Below are 16230 nucleotides of genomic sequence, written 5' to 3'. Positions count from 1 at the left end.
AAAAATCACTTCATTTGCTTGGCTCATTATTCTTATATGTAAAAAGAGGGAATTGGACTAGTTCAAACTCTCCTAGCAATTCTAGCTATACATTCCTGAGATTCTATTTCTGGAGATGTTTTCCCAAGCTGGAATACTCTAATTCCACAGGGATACTTGAGTCATTGGAAGAAAGGCCTAGTGATCTACTTCTAAAAAATCAGCCACGGAGAACCCTACGGATCACAGTTTTACTCTGACACACATAAGGTCGCCATGAGTTGGAACTGACTTGACTGCAATTGGCAGAACCTTTTATGAGCTTCTTTACCTTGAAGCAAAACCAGTCTCCTGTCATACATGATTCTGAACCCATGGATGATTAAATTATATAATTAAATACTAGGAATGATCTAGGATATGAATAATAACTAACATTTCTTGAGCACCTAGTTTGCTCATTCAGTCCTCCAAGCCCTGTGAAATAGATGATATCTACAGCTTTCACAAAGAATTGTGTTCAGGACATCGCTCTTCTTCACATCCTTTGCCAACTCACGCAGAATCATCACTCATCAACCCACCTAAATTTAAAACTACATATTCTATATTTACATTTTTGGCATCTACCAACTCTTTAAATTCAAGTCCCACAAAATATACGACATACTATGGAAAGTACAACTTTCCTTTTCTTGGTGTAAATGTACTTTCTCCAACCTTGAATCAGGTACTCCCTTGGTTCAAAGTCTTCTAGTTGTTTCCTCTTCCATTTGGTTATCAGTTCCCTCTGAACCATCAATAAACCAAACATCCATCCATATTCCGCATGGCCCCACTTGTCTCCCGGCTGTAGGTGAGTGCAGACAGACTCAAGCGATCAGGACAATTCGCACGGCCCTGCAATGCCATAGATGACCGAAGCAAACCTTCCTTCAGGAACACGGATATCACTCTAGCCCTGGCCACTAGCCACCTCATGACCCTTGATGCCTAGTAGACAGCATAAATAGTATAGATCCCCAGAATTCCTTGATGGAAGACGCAGTGGTAGCAGGAGCTTACTGATGAGAGGAAATTACAGAATATGTGCTTACTGCGTGATAGGCTGGGATCTCAGCAACCTGAGACCACAGAGGGGAGAAACTGAGGTTTTTACGCACAGCATATAGAGCAGCAACTGGTACACAGTAAATGATCAGAAGAGATTTGTTGAGTAAAGAAATGAAAGGTCAATCCAGCAAGAATAATCAGGTGGCCTTGGTACGGTTTCCTGTGCTGATAGGTAAGTTCAGATGTGACACTGATGGGGGTGCGTAGGGATGGAGAGAAGGGAAAATGTATAGGCGGAACTTAGTAGTGGGTGATTCTAAAGGGTGGATGATTCTTACATCAGAGAACCCAGGTAATCTATCTATTCAGAGCCAGATCTCAGACAATAGTCTGAGTTTCAGAGAGCAGATTCCAGCTCTTTGGGAAGACAGCTGTCAAAGAGTTAGGCAGGATCAAAGGGTCCTAGTCCTCAAAAGACTGGGGGAACCAGAGAGGATTATCAGAAACTCCACACGGGGCTTTGGAATCCTCCTCTGGGCACATCTCTGGCTGCATTCACAACCAAGGGATTGTACTCATTTGGGAAATGCAAAGAAAAGTAATATTTTGTTGACTTGACAACTTTTCATGCAGCTCTCTTCCCTGTCTTCTTCTAGACTGCCTCTTCCTTGGTTCTTTTCCTGCCTCTCCAACTACTCTTCATCAGCCTCCTTCATCCATTCTCTCTCCTCTACCCACCAGTTTGTTCCCTAGGATTCTGTCTTTGAGGCTGGCTTCTTTTCTCACTCTTTCCACTCTGCCTGGTTCATTACATTTACTTTCATGGCTTCTACTATTTACTGTCGTGTTGTTAGGTGCCGTTGAGTCCTTTTCAACTCATAGCAATCCCATGTGACAGAGCAGTACTGCCCCATGGGGTTGTCTTGTCTAGAATCTTTGTGAAAGTATATCGCCAGGTCTTTCTCTCGTGGAGCTGCTGGGTGGGTTTGAACCACCAGCCTTTCGGTTAGCAGCCAAGTGTTAACCATTTGCATTACCAGACCTCTTGCTTCTACTACTATCAGTCCCTAAATCTGTATTTCCAGCCCTAGCCTCTCCCCAAGCTCCAGATATCTATTTCCAACTGCATCTTTCTCCACATGTTCCATAACACCGAAAACACATCTCAAACCAAACTCATCGCCTCATCCTGGAAATCTCCCCATCTTCTTGGTTAAAAACGTCTCCATCTTTTTAGTTTCCCAAGCTGGAAATCTTGAGTTACCTTTTTTTCTCCCATTCTTCACACTCAATAGATCATAAGTCTTGTTAATTCAATCTCAAGATGGTCTCTAGAGTCTGACTCTATTCATCTTTTTTCTTCCATTTCCAACATTTTTACACATAAAATTCAGTGACATTAATTACATTCATCATGTCCTGCAACCAGCACCACTACCCATTTCCAAATTTTTCCATTATCCTTAACAGAAGCTCAATGCCCCCTAACCAATGACTTCTCTCCCCCTCCCTCCTATCTCTGGTAACCACTAATGAACTTGGGTCTCTATAAATTTGCCTATTCTAGATACTTTGTGTAAGTGGGTTAATACAATATTTGTCCTTTTGTGAATGACTTATTTCACTCAGCATAATGTTTTCAAGATTCATCCATGTTGTAGAATGTATCAGGACTCATTTCTCCTTACGGTGGAGTAATAGTCCATTGTATGCATGTGCCACATTTTTTATATCCATTCATCTGTTGATGGACTTCCAGGTTTTTTACTAAAAAAACTGTTTTTGGCTATTGTGAATAGTGCTGCAATGAACATTGGTATACATGTATCGATTTTCCTCAAGTTCTGTTCATCTTTCACCTGAACTACTACGACTACCTTCTAACTGGCTTCCACATCCACTTTTTCTCTGCTCTATTCCATTCTTTATATTGACAGTTTGGTTGTGTCGTTTCTGTACTTTGATATCTTATTTCCCATAACCTCTAGGAGACAATCTGGCCCCAACCAACCTCTCCACTCTTATCTCCCACCACCCTTCTCCTGCCTGCTTGCTCCCCTGACCCGCACCCCATTGCCCTGTCCCCATATGTCTTATGTTCCCAATTTCGTGCCACGCCCTCTTCCAGGCCGAGAAAATGGCTACTCATTGTTTAAGGTCTGGCTTGTTACCTCCTCTGCTTTTCCCAACCCTCTCATGTTGCATTAATCATTGCCTTTTCTGTGATCCCAGAGACTTTTCTTTAAACCTCTATTATGACACTAATTGTGTTATTATATCATATCTGTGAATTATGTCTTTCTGTCCTGAGAAAGGCTGAGCTTCTGGAGGAGAAAGCCAATCTTTACATCCCTAACAACTCTGGGCATACAGCAGGCACTCAGTAAATGCTTTATGGAAGAATGAATGAAATAACGTAAAACCTAAAGTTAGATGCAACTATGGGCCAGCTGCTCTTTTGGTAGCCAAATAATTTGCTTTTCCTTATGAACTAGATACTAATGCAGCACAGTGGTTAAGCATTTGGCTGTTAACCAAAAGGTTGGCAGTTCAAATCCACCAGCCGCTCCTCGGAAACCCTGTGGGGCAGTTCTGCTCTGTCCTGTAGGGTCGCTATGAGTCAGAATCGACTTGACGGCAAAGAGTTGGCTGGTAATATAGCACCTAAGGTACTCCTTTACTGGAGGTGAAGACAGGGAGGTGGTGAGACAGACAGTGGGAGGATGACGAGCAAACGGTTCACAAAAGCCAAGTTTAAATTAAAATTTGCCTCTATCTTACATTTGTGGTCAAGATTGAACAAATCCCTTAAACTGTCTACTGACCTTCCCTACCTCTCAAACTGAAGATTATTGCTCCCATCTTATTTATGCTTTAAATGGAATTCAGCTCTCTCTGTCTAGTTATCCTACCCTCCCCATCCTCTCACACGGATACTGCACCTACCCCTTGCATAGCCTTTATCACATTTTACCATAATTTTCTATCTTCCACACTAGACTGCCATTTCCCTGAGGCCAGAGAGTAGGTCTAGTTATCTTTGTACTCCAGCTCTAGAAGTCTATAATAACCAGCTGCTGTGGTGTAGATTCTGATTCATGGTGACCCCACGTCTGTCAGAGTAAAACTGTGCTCCATAGGGTTTTCAGTGGCTAATCTTTTGGAAGTAGATTGCCAGGCCTTTCTTCCAAGGTACCTCTGTGGGGACTTGAACTGCTAACCTTTTGGTTAGCGGCCAAGTGCTTAACAATTTATGCCACCATACTCTATAATCAAATAAAAAACCTACTGCCGTCAAGTCATTTCTGACTCATAGCAACCCTAGTCTATAAATGGGGAACTAAAAAAAAACAAAACACCTATTGTGTCAATTTCGACTCATAGCGCCCTATAGGATAGAGTAGAGCGGCCGTGAGAGTTTCCAAGGAGGGCCGGTGGATTCCAACTGCCGACATTTTGGTTAGCAGCTATAGCACTTAATCACTATGCCACCAGGGTTTAAATTGACATTACAAGGAAACTTGTCACGGAAATAAGACAAATACCATGTTGCTTTTTCTTGACTTATTCTTGAAAGATTTCAGTTGTCAAGATATAGGAATGGTCCCAAAGAGGAAAGACCATTACAAGTGGAAGTGGGTAAGAACCGTGGGCAATCAGTTTGTATCTCTGTAAGTAAAATGGGGATAATCCCTTCTGGCTTGCTTGCTTCACAGGGTGAGGTTTAACAGGGCTCCAAAGAGAAGAAATGAGAAGAGGGGAGGGGAGGGGAAGGAAGAAGAAAGGAAAAAAAGAGAGAGACAGAGGGGAGGGGAGGGAAGCCAAATGTACTATGGTTGAACTAGTTCTCCAAGATGAGTAAAATCCGATTAGGGAAAGAGGACAAAGGGTGGGCGGGGGCGGGTGGGGGGGCGAGACTCAAGGACAGGTTGATTAATAAGTGAGATAGCAGATGCCACTGGCCAAGAACTCCACACAGCGTGTGTCTGTGTGTTTAAACAGCTAGTCCACAAAAGCGGCCATTGAAGGCACGTTGCTTTCTTCCTCTCTCAGTACTTCCTACCCGAGATAAAAGAATAAACATTTAGAGAACGAATGCTCTCAGTAAATATTTTTGAATGGGGCTGAACACTGAACACGGAAGTAAGATTCTAAACAATCCTGCTACCTGACTCACAGAGGAGCTTTACTCAACAAAACCTGAAAGACGTGAACCGTTCGGTGCTTCTTGCCATCTGTGCTGTCAGCTTCCCCTTGGCATTTTCCGGGCTGCTCTGAGTGTTTCTTTGAGCTTCCACTGCGTGTGGCAGCGGCCGGGTCCTGGTGGAGTTCATTGCCACAGTTGCCTTATATACAAGAATGTTAATGCTTCCACAGGGACAACGGAACACAATAGGAAGTGATACACAGACAGCTGGTGACTCCGCCAAAGGGAAGAAGTCCCTTTAATTAAAAAGGTGCCCAAGTGCAGTTTATTTCCGGCAGATGTTGGACTCCAGGCACTGTCCTCCTTTTTCATTTTACCAGCACTTTGGTTGTATTAAGCAGGAAAGCACATTGTGTACCAATCTGAAAATTATACTAATGTACACTCGTTAAATGACTCCCCACCGTTGTAATTGCCTTGTATCTTTCTTTCCATTTATTTACTCCCTAGAATATCAACAGTCCTGAAGAGTTTTCTTTAAAGGGAGGAGAGAAGAATTTGAAAATAAAGCACTGGTTGGGGTGAGGGCGTAGAAAAAATAGAAAAGCCAAGAGCTCTGGACCAGAAAAGCATGCGTGAAGCAGTGAAAACATCCAGATGCGGGCCAAAAGCACTTGTCCACGTCACCCCTGAGCCGCCAGAACACCAAGGGGGTTGACTTCAACCCCTTTTACAGTTAGGAACAGTGAGGCCCAGGAAAAAAAAGGATTCGTATGAGTCCATACAGCCAGTGAGAGCAGAAAGAGAGCTCAAAGCCAGAGTCTGAAAAAAAGCCGAGTCTAGTTTGCTTTCATTGTCGAGTTACCACTGGGCTCCCTACAGGGTGTGGGAAGTCCAGAGCCTTTGTACCTCTGTTCGTCTAGAAAAGGCAGAGCTGATACTCAGAAAATCTCTGTGGAAGACCTCCAGCCAGCTAAAGGCAGGGACTGACCTCAGAGCGCCAGCTGGTGAAACCTAAAGTTCGTCGTTCCCCCAAGGATCACACACAATCCAGTAGTGGGGTCACTAGGATTGGTGTCACCAAGTGTGGTAACTCATGGTGTCATCCCCCCCAGGGGTGGGCGGGTCACCTGGTGAACCCCTCTAGTGGGAGCAGCTGCCTGCTGCACCCCGCCCCTGCGCAGGGCCAAGCTGTGGCGCCACGCGGCCCCGCCCTCCGACCCCACCCCCGCGGCTGCCCGCAGCTCCTCCCCTCTCCTATTGGCTGAGGTGGGGATCTTCCTGTTTGCCCAATGGCCAGCGCCCGAGGTCACACCACCCACGCCCTGACTGGTGGTGACAAGGCGTGGTGGTGGTGGTAATGAGTAACCGCGCTGGGTGGTGGGTGACAGCAACCCTGGTGGGACTTTGGCAGCCCCTCCGCTGGCTGTACCTGCTCGCCAGGGGCTGCTGCCTCGGACCCTGGAGTTATTTGGGTGCCATCCCCTCTGACTGTGTCAGGAGGTGCGGTCCACAGCTCCCCCCACCCTAGTGACGGCACTGCAATCCAGTAGAATGCTGTGCACACAGTAAGAGCTCTGACTCTTTCTAGATGTTCGTCTGTCTCAATCCACCGTAGGCCTCATCCTCATGAATAGTAGGTGGCAAAGAGCATGCCTGCAGTCATGAGGAAAATAGGGGCATTAGCAAAATGGAACTATACCCACCAAGAAAGGGGATCAACTATCACCCACCTTGAACCCCTTGGCACAGGGTCCAGAGGACTCAGGCCACTGCCTGAGTATCCATTCTCCAGGGAAAAGGGAAACACCAGATTCCCCCATAAGCCTCTGGGCATATGCCCCGTGGTCCCTGGGAGAACCTCCAGGACAGGGCTTTCAGTCCTGATGAGGGCCGCGGGCATGGCGTTCTCCCCACAGTGACTCTGCCGCCTGTTTGGGGCTGTGCCCATGGCAGTACAAAGAGGTTCCATTTTTGAGGGCACTTTTTTCTGCATCTCTCTGGGGCTTCGGGACTAATCAGAAGACAGCCATATGCTACCCCTTCAAATTTCCAACTCTGGCCATTTATTATAGTCAGCAGCTTGGGCGGTACTGGCTGTGCTCCAGCTCTGCTTCTGGTCAGGCCTGGCACCCTTCAGAGCCCTCTACACACGGAGGGAGGCACACGCCAGTGGGGTGAAGTGCTGAGGGGGAAGCCGTCTGTCAGACTCTGCCCCACTCTCACTGCTTCATGCCCATGGTTCAGTGAGGATTGGGGAAGTGGGAAAGTGAAGGAAACTCTCTGCATGCTCAAGAAGTAAACAAAGGGAATCCTGTAGAATAATATTGCTGCTTGAATGGCAGGACTACCTCATTACTTGCTTTGATGCTGATCGGGTTTCAGCAGAACTTCCAGACTAAGGTGGACTAGGAAGAAAGGCCTGGAGATCAATTTCCATAAAAGCAGCCAAAGAAAACCCAATGGATCACAATGAATAGTGATCAGCACCTGGTCATGGAGATGGAACAGGACTGGGCAGTGGTTTGTTCTACGTTTCATTCCATTGTGCAGCTAACAACAACCCTAGCAACAGTTTTTTTAAGTAAGTACTGTCATTATCAGCATTTAACAAATAGAAGGAGTCACCTGATAGTGGAAAGGGTTAACACGCTCGGCTGCTAACCAACAGGTTGGAGTTTTTAGTCTACCCAGAGGTGCCTTGGAAGAAAGGTCTGGCAGTCTACTTCTAAAAAATCAGCCATTGAAAACCCTGCAGCTCTACCCTGATACACATGGGAGGCTCCATGAGACGGAATCAACGTGACAGCAACCGGTACTGGTTGTGGTAACAGACAGGAGAACTGAGATTAGAGTGTTTAGCACCTTGCCCTGGTCACCGAGCTAGTAAGGGGCAGAGCTGGAATTCGAACACAGGCTGTTCAAACAGATCACCAAGAGTTCAGACTTCTCTGCCACAAGGGCGCAGAAATAGGGAGAGATAATGGTTGGGTCCACTCATTTCGAGGTGCTCAAGTAGAGGGACACTCAGCATGCTGGGATGGCGGTGATGCTGACACCACCTTGCCCGCCCGTCTTCAGGGGAAGCAAAGCCTGCAGGGGACAGGTGATTTCCTAGGTTTGTGTTCTCTCTGCAAAGCGAAACTTTTAGCTCTGACAACTACTCTCCACTCTGTGAAAGGCGGCTGGAGTATGAGGCCGCTGAGGGTAGGGGTGGGGTGGTGACAAAAGCCACAGGACAGTCATCACGCAGGGCTGGAGAGCCACCCCTGCTCTTCATTGTCTGGACATTGTGGGCAAGGTCCTTAATCATCAGAGCCTTGGCTTCCTCATAAAATTATCAGTGTCTGCAAATTAATGGTGAGTGTGTATGTGAGTGTACACGGTAATCTCTAAAGTGTTCTAAAAATCTAAGATACTAGTAGAAATTAGGGTGTAGGAGGGAATTTTTGTAGACGCTCTGGGCAAGGAGTTATAATGATTCCAAAAAAAAACAAAAACAAAAACTCATTGCCATCAAGTTAATCCCGACTCAGAGCGACCCTACAGGACAGAGTAGAACTGCCCCATAGGATTTCCAGGGAGCAGCTGGTGGATTCAAACTGCTGACCTTTTGGTTAGCAGCCAAATGCTTAACCACTGTGCTCCATAATATTAGCATATTAAAATACATCAGTTTACCCAGCCACAAAAAGGGACAAACTACTGATACATGCAACATCATGGATGAATTTCAAAAATATTATACTGAATGAAAGAAGCCAGTCACAAGAGGGTGCACCGTATCATTCCATTTCTACGCAATTCTAGAAAACCCAAGCTAATCTACAGTGACAGAAAGCAGACTGGTGGTTCCTGGGACTGGGGCAGGAGAGGCCACTGACACTAAAGGGCACAAGGAAACTTCTAGGGGTGATGAACATGGGCTGTGTCTTGTGGTAGTGATTACACGTATGTATTCGTTTGTCAAAACTCACCCATCTTTAAACAGGTTTAATAAATTATGCCTCAATAAAGTTCAAAAGGAAGCATGGCCATGTCTTGGTTTTTGAACCAGTGCCCCTGTATGGACTGGAAAGTTCACTGAATTTGCCATTTTAGGCTTAGGCTCCTGTGGTGACACTGCCCCTATGATCCAGCTGCATGCTATGACCAGGTATGACCATGGGCAAGTCTCCAGACTCCTCTGAGCCTCAAGCCTGCTTTTAACTAAAACGAGCCTTTTATGATCTGCTTAACCTCACAGGAACGGTAGTCGTGGTTCAGTGGTAGAATTCTCACCTTCCGTGCGGGAGACCCGGGTTCCATTCCTGGCCAATACACCTCACGCACAGCCACAACTCATCTGTCAGTAGAGGCTGATACTCTGCTATGACGCAGGTTTCAGCAGAGCTTCCAGACTAAGAATAGGAAGAAAGGGCTGGTGTTCTGCTCCTGAAAATTAGCCATTGGAAGCCCTATGGATCACGACGGTCTGATCCCATTGTGCAGGAGGTTGCTATCAGTCGGGGGCTGACTTGACGCCAGCTAGCAACAACAACCACCTCACAGGACTGGTGTGTGTGGATCGAGACGGATACTTAGTGTATGTGAGAGTAATTTGTGAACTGCGGAATAGCATACAAATGTAAGGGAGTGTTGTGTGGGTATGCAGGCATGGTGGGTAGATTAGAGACTTCTTTGCCCTGCTAGCCTCTAAGATCCTTTCAGCTCCAGGTCGGCCCTGGTTTGTCTTGTCTTTCTATGAAAAAACAAAACAAAAACAAAAACCAAACCAGTTGCTGTCAAGTTGATTCCGACTCATAGCAACCCTATAGGACAGAGTAGAACTGCCCCATAGGGTTTCCAAAAGTGCCTGGTAGATTCAAACTGCTGACCTTTTGGTTAGCAGCCATGGCTCTTAACCACTACACCACCAGGGTTTCTATCCAAGGCCCCTGGGAAAGCAGCCTCAGCCTCCAGCCCAGACTCGGCTACATTTTAGACCAAGTGCTTTCAGAGGATCCAGTGTCAGCAAGGGAAAGCCGAGAAACCCAACACTTGAACTCTTGGGCTCTGCAAGGTGCCTCTCAACTCCTTGTGCAGCCAACTTTGAGTTCCTTATCTCCGAGCAGTGAGACACAGCTAATGCAGCTTACTATCGAAAGCAAGGTCGAAAAAAAAGAAGGGGTTTATTGCAGCACGTTCCTTCTGCCACTTTGCTGCTTTTTTAATTAGGCATGTTCGGATTTTCTCCGTAGGATAAAAAGGACACTCTGATAGTACATGTAAGTCCTCTCCAAGTACCTCAACCCCCGTCTCATCTCCTTCCTTTTCTTTCAATCCAGCACAATAATATCATCGTAATCTCTTGAGTCCAGATTATATTTTTACCTTTCCTAAATCCTTTCCTGTCCAGTCTCTCATTTTGTTCTTGCAAATCCCCATAGTCAGATACACAGGACAGGTATCACTAGACATAAAAGCCAATAAAAATACTGAGGAAAAGGGGTTAAATGGAATACTGAAAAACTTCAAGTGCCACTGTGTTCTTTCACAGGATTCTTATCTCTCAATTATTAGCACACATTCGAAAGTCATTTGCTATACACAAAGGAAGCTCTAGCCACAGGCAGCCTTAAAAAAAAAAAGTCAGGGTTGTATCAGCAAGGACTCTTCAAATTCAATTGTCTAGTGACTTGTTCAAAGTCTCACAATTGGTCCCAAACTACGAAGTGGTAAGAGTCTCTTTCTTCCCAGAAGCACAGAGGTCAGGAGGGGGATATTAGTGCTCTGAAATCAAACAGGGCTGGCCAAAGCAACAGTTCTATCACAGCTCCTGATCTGGCTTCCTCCCGTGTCATATATACTCAGACCCTCTGAGGCATCCTCTTCCCACAGCTCTCTGACACATACTTCCAGTCTCAATAAAGTTGAACCTTTATTTGTAGAACTTTTAGAACAGGGAAGGGCTAATGCGCATAGAAAGAAGAAGGAAAGGATAGCTCATTTTGACCCTTTAAAAGTTTCTTTCCAGATGCTTCCCTAATACCTCCTTACCCAGTCCTTGCTTGCACGCACACACACATACACTTCTCAATGACCAGTTCTCAATTCTTTTGCATATGGCAGGTTCTTCTACAGCACTGTCTACGTGGGACCAAAGTTCCTATTTTGGAATAGAAAAAACCTAGCCCAGCTCCAGGGGAGTAATGAGCTAGAAAGAACATACCCCGAGGTCACCCTGCCTTCAGCTGAGTACTGCACACTCCTTTTAGCTCTGTCGAGCACTTAATAAGCCTGCACTAATTAATCTTCCTCCTGTTCTCCGTAAAGACAGCCAGCGAGGCACCGAGGGGGTTAGGTGACTTTTCGAAAACCACAGCACAACACAGGTTGGGATGGAACCCAGGCCTTTGGGGCCTCTGAGCTCTCTGCCGGTCCACTTAGAGCCCTACCATGCATTCTTCTTGGTGCTGCACAGCACCAGGCCCATTTACCACCCACAGGCAAAGCCAGAACTGTCAGCCTGGGCTGCCTCCATTCATTCACTAAGGGCCATGTTCCAGACATCCGTGTAATCCATTCTCCAAGTATCACACCCTCGTCTTCCTGAGCGCAGGAGACTAACACTTCTCTCTCCTGCCTTAATTTTCATCGTGAGTCTTAAGGCTCTAGAAAGAGACTAAACTTCATAAGCTAAGCCTAATTAATGGCCTTACACTCTTTCTTCTCAACTCTCCAAAATGAAATTAAAAGCCTGGAATCTGGAATCTCAGATGGCCCCATGGAGAGGTCCCTCTTCATACTGACCTAAGGTATTATGGGAAACGCTGACCTCATCGGCCTTTCTGGATTGAAGGAGAAAAGATGCAAGCCTGGGTAGGGAGGGGAGCTAGGTCAGGTGACCTCCAGGGCCCCCTCCAAGAATTTTAGAAAGACAAAGTATCAAACCCAACTTCTCTCCCAGCCAGGCTGTTTCATCATGACACACCCTGCCCTTCTTTAGGAAGGCGAGGCAATGCTAGCGATAATATTAGGAGCAGCTGTGGTAGGCTGCATAATGGCTCCCTGCAAGATACTAATGTTACTTTATATGTCAAAAGAGGACTCTGCAGATGTGGTTAAGGATCTTGAGATGGGAGATTATTCTGGATTGTCCAGGTAGGCCATTAATGCAATCGCATGTATCCTTATAAGAGAGGGAAATTTGACATAGACAGAAGAGAAGGCAATATAACCATGGAGACAGAGACCGGAGTGTTGCAGCCCCAAGTCAAGGAATGGCAGCAGCCTCCAGAAGCTAGAAGGGGCAATGAATAGATTCTCCCCTAAAGCCTTTGGAGTGAGCACAGCTCTGCTAACACTTTTATTTTGGCTCAGCAATACTGATTTTGAACTTCTAGACTCCCAAACTGTGAGAGAAGAAATTTCTTAATTTATTTCTGGGTTCTGAATTTTATAAGCCACCCAGTGTGGTGTAACTTGTCACAGCAGCCACAGGAAACTAATACAGTAGCTAACACTTAAAAATTGACCATTATGTGTCAGGCACTGTTCTAAGCATGTTATGAGCGTTAACTCATTTACATCCTGGCTCTGGGGCCTGAGCTATGCACACACACTGCCAGGGTTTGAATCCCAGTTTCACTGCTTACTGTTGTGACCTTGAGCAAATCAAGTAATCTCTAAGTCTCAGTTTCTCCATTCATAAGATGGGCATATGGTACCTTCCTCACTGGGTTGTTGGGAGGATAAAATGGTCAAGTGTTCGGAACAATATATAGCAAAATACTCAGTAAATGCTGGCTGTTATGAGATCTCCAGGATTGGGGGAGCCAAAATTAGACCATCATAGTAATCTGCCAGGATACGTACAAGGTGCCAGAATCCAGTGCAGGAATACAGATGTTCCCTTCAAGCTAGTTTAAATAGCAACATATCTGAGGAGTTCAGTTAAGTAGTCCTTCCCTTAATTAAGTGATTTAGTTCCTCGACGCTGGCCTCTTTTCAGAAAAGGCAGATGCCTGGGACCACACTAATTCTGCGTTCAGCAGACTTCCCCGCTCGGAGCGCCAGATCTTAAAGGGCTCGCACATCGGATCATCCACATGGAGGGCCTCACTCGCAGGATGCACAACAGATGCGCCCTCCACATCTTTCCCCTTGAACTCTGGCATCTGGCCCTGGAACTCAGAAGTCAGTAGGAGACAGAAATCATTACATCTCATGGCCTTCCAAGGCCGTTCCAACCTGTCTCAGTAGACCGGATGGAACGACACATTCAGGGGTCTGCTGTGATTAAGAGCCAAAATAGGAAAGAAAAGAGTAAACAAGCTTTGCTCAGGGGCAGAGGAAAAAAGATCCAGCATTATCCCCTGGGAAGAGAGCAATCAATCAATCAATCAACTTTTATTAACTTGGCCCTTCCCTTTCTGATAAAGTATGTCCAACTCTCCCATTCAGGTGATATAATTCAAAGAGGCAGAGCCCCACAGGATTCCAGACATCTACATCCCCACTGAGCCCTGGTGGCCCAGTGGTTAAAAGCACTTGGCTACTAACCTGGCTACTAACTGAAAGGTTGGACGTTCAAACCCACCAGCCTCTCTGTGGAAGAAAGACGTGGTGGTCTGCTTCCATAAGAGATTTATAGCCTTGGAAACCCTATGGAGCATTTCTGCTCTGTCTTATAGGGTTGCTACAGCCTCAGAAACTCTATGGGGGCAGTTCTACCCTGTCTTAGGGATTCACTATGACTTGGAATCGACTCCGTGGCCGTGTTTTGTCTTGTTTTTAAAGTCCCTTCCTAAGAAACCCAAGAAATCTGCACGCTGTTTAGAGACAGGGACCAGGGAGAGAATGGCCTGGCCAAGGGACCGTAGCTTGCTCTTAGGCAGGCTTCCAGCCCACAGACTGGAGTTGACCAGGGAAAGAATTCTGCGGCTGCTCCCTGTGCTGGCAACCAGGCCTCTGCCCAGCAGGCTGCAGGGACAGCCACCTGCCCCCATCTCTGCCCTGCCCTACCCCACCCTCCAAAGGAAAGAAAAATGAAAGAGGACAGCTCCCCCTCCTTACTCTCAGGCACCCACAGATTTCTGCGCTGCCGTCACCATTGACGAGAACCCATGTCCCCTGGAGGAATCGCTTCTCCTTCTCATTCCACCCTCCCAATCAATGAACACGCAGCAACACCCACGCTCCCGCTCCTCCTACTCCGGAGGGAAACTGAACCAGCGAGCGACATCCGGAGCTGGAAGCCACCGCAGTAGGGGCGCCGGCCTCCTTGCCCCACAGTCCCTTGTCCTTTCCCAGCCACCAGAGGATCCCCTGCCAGCAAAACGTTCAGGATTGAAAGGATGCCTCTGTCGGGTCCCGCCTCCCCAGGGGCTCGGCGACGGGGACCTCAGGGAGCGCGCTGGAGAACGGCTTAGTCCTGTCCCGCGGAAGCCGGGCGCAGGGCGCAGGGCACGGTACCCGGGGCTGGAACCACGTGCCCTGGCCCCACAGACTTAAGCATCCAAAGGCAAGCTCCCGCGCGGCGTCTGCCCCTTGAGCCCCGCCCGGAGGAGCCGAGTCCCAGGCAGCCGGCGCGCCCATCCTGCCCCCAACAGGTTGTGGGCACAGGACGCGCGCCGCCTGTCAGCAGGCGCGGGGAGGCGAGCCGGAGCGAAGCCGAGGGGCAGGCGGGCGAGTCGCGAAGGTCGCGGGGGCTGACGCACGGTCACTCACGCGCGGGCTCTGGGGAAGCCCATGGAGAGGAGCAGGTCCAGCGCCGATCCATGCTTGATGGTGCCTGGGCGCTGCTGGCGGTGCCGCCGGGGGGTGACTTTGCTGTACAGTTCCTCTCGCGCGGCCATGCCGAGGGCGCTGGGGCTGCTGTACCGAGCCAAGGCTCAGCGGCCAGCCATCTCCGGGAGGCGCCGGGCCGGGGCGTGGGGAGTGAGGACCGTAGGGGGCTTGGAGACCGAAAGCCGGGCGGGTGTTGGTGGTGGCGGCGGCGACGGCTCCGGGCTAGCCCAGTGTCGAGGCGCTGCCGCTTCCTGGTGAGGCCACCGGAGCCAGAGCCGCCGCTGAGCTGCTTCTGCGGGACCAGCTGGCAGCTGCTCCGGCCCCAGTGCCCCCGCGCGGCGCCGGCAGTAACCTTCGCTCCTCCGCCCCCTTCCTTCTCTGCTCGGAGCAGTCCGGGAATTTGCAATGAGTAATTTTTGAATGGATCAAAAAGGAAAAGCAGCCGGGTGGGCTGGCCCGGCCTTGCCTGTGCCGGGGCCCCGCCCCTCTCTTAAAGCGGCCGCGCTGCCGGTGGCGGCTCGGGCGGGGCTGGAGCTGTAGTCCCGGAGGCCGACTAGGCGGGGGATCCCAACCTGCGAAGGCTCTGGGGGCGTGGGCGCCTGAGAGCCACCCCCCCCCCCCCCCCCCCCGCCAAGCCCCAGCCCTTTTCTTGGCTTGCATTTAGCCCAGCTGGGCCTCAAAACAGCAGATAACTTGTTTCAAGTTTCATGTGGTTCTAGATGGGGTTAATAATGGAAATCCAGCGGACCGAAGGATGACATTAGTGGATCAGAAGGCCGAGCCATAAGGGCCTGATGATAAAAAGCTTTGCTTCTGAAAGATTTTGCAAAAAAAAAAAAACCCTGTTGGGGGCCGGGTTCGGGTCAGCCTGTTCAGTGACTAGACCGAAAACCTTGTACATGGTCAGCGACTTGGGACAGTTACTTCAGTGGAAAGAGTGGGATCTCAGGTTCCAGAAGGGAGAGGGGGGACCAGGGAGAAGAGGGGGTGGAAAGGAGAAAAGGAAGGGTAAGAGGAAAGGAGGAAGAGGGAGGTGAGGGAGGAAGTGGAAGGAGGGTGGGGGCACCAGGGGGTGCGAGGACTAGAAGGAACAGAGAAAGGGCACTGGCATTCCATCAAGAGGTGTTCAGGATGGAATGGGCCTATTTTCATGAGGCAGTGAATACCTTATGAAAGACCGACCTGCCACTTCTCAGTAAAGATGACTAAGTGAATTGCGTTATAAAACAAGTGATAGCCACATTTGCTTCCCCTGCCCCAGGCCATCAACTTGGGGAGGG

General features: G+C 48.3%; 1 protein-coding gene across 3 annotated transcripts in view; it reads right to left on the bottom strand.

Annotated features, from left to right (window-relative positions):
- UBASH3B (ubiquitin associated and SH3 domain containing B) overlaps positions 1 to 15404 on the bottom strand; it is a 175465-nt gene extending 160061 nt beyond the window's left edge. For 2 of the 3 annotated variants that reach the window (XM_049857665.1, XM_049857666.1), the window contains exon 1: positions 14891 to 15404. In XM_049857665.1, coding sequence (XP_049713622.1) covers positions 14891 to 15018 — 128 coding nt within the window. In that variant the 5' untranslated portion in view covers positions 15019 to 15404. The remainder of the gene's footprint in view (positions 1 to 14890) is intronic. The other variant, XM_049857667.1, reaches the window with a different exon arrangement.
- Between the last annotated feature and the right edge of the window lie 826 nt (positions 15405 to 16230).

Source organism: Elephas maximus, chromosome 17 (genome assembly GCF_024166365.1).
Source record: "Elephas maximus indicus isolate mEleMax1 chromosome 17, mEleMax1 primary haplotype, whole genome shotgun sequence".
Taxonomy (NCBI): Eukaryota; Metazoa; Chordata; class Mammalia; order Proboscidea; family Elephantidae; genus Elephas; species Elephas maximus.
This window is presented reverse-complemented; position numbering and strand designations above follow the sequence as displayed.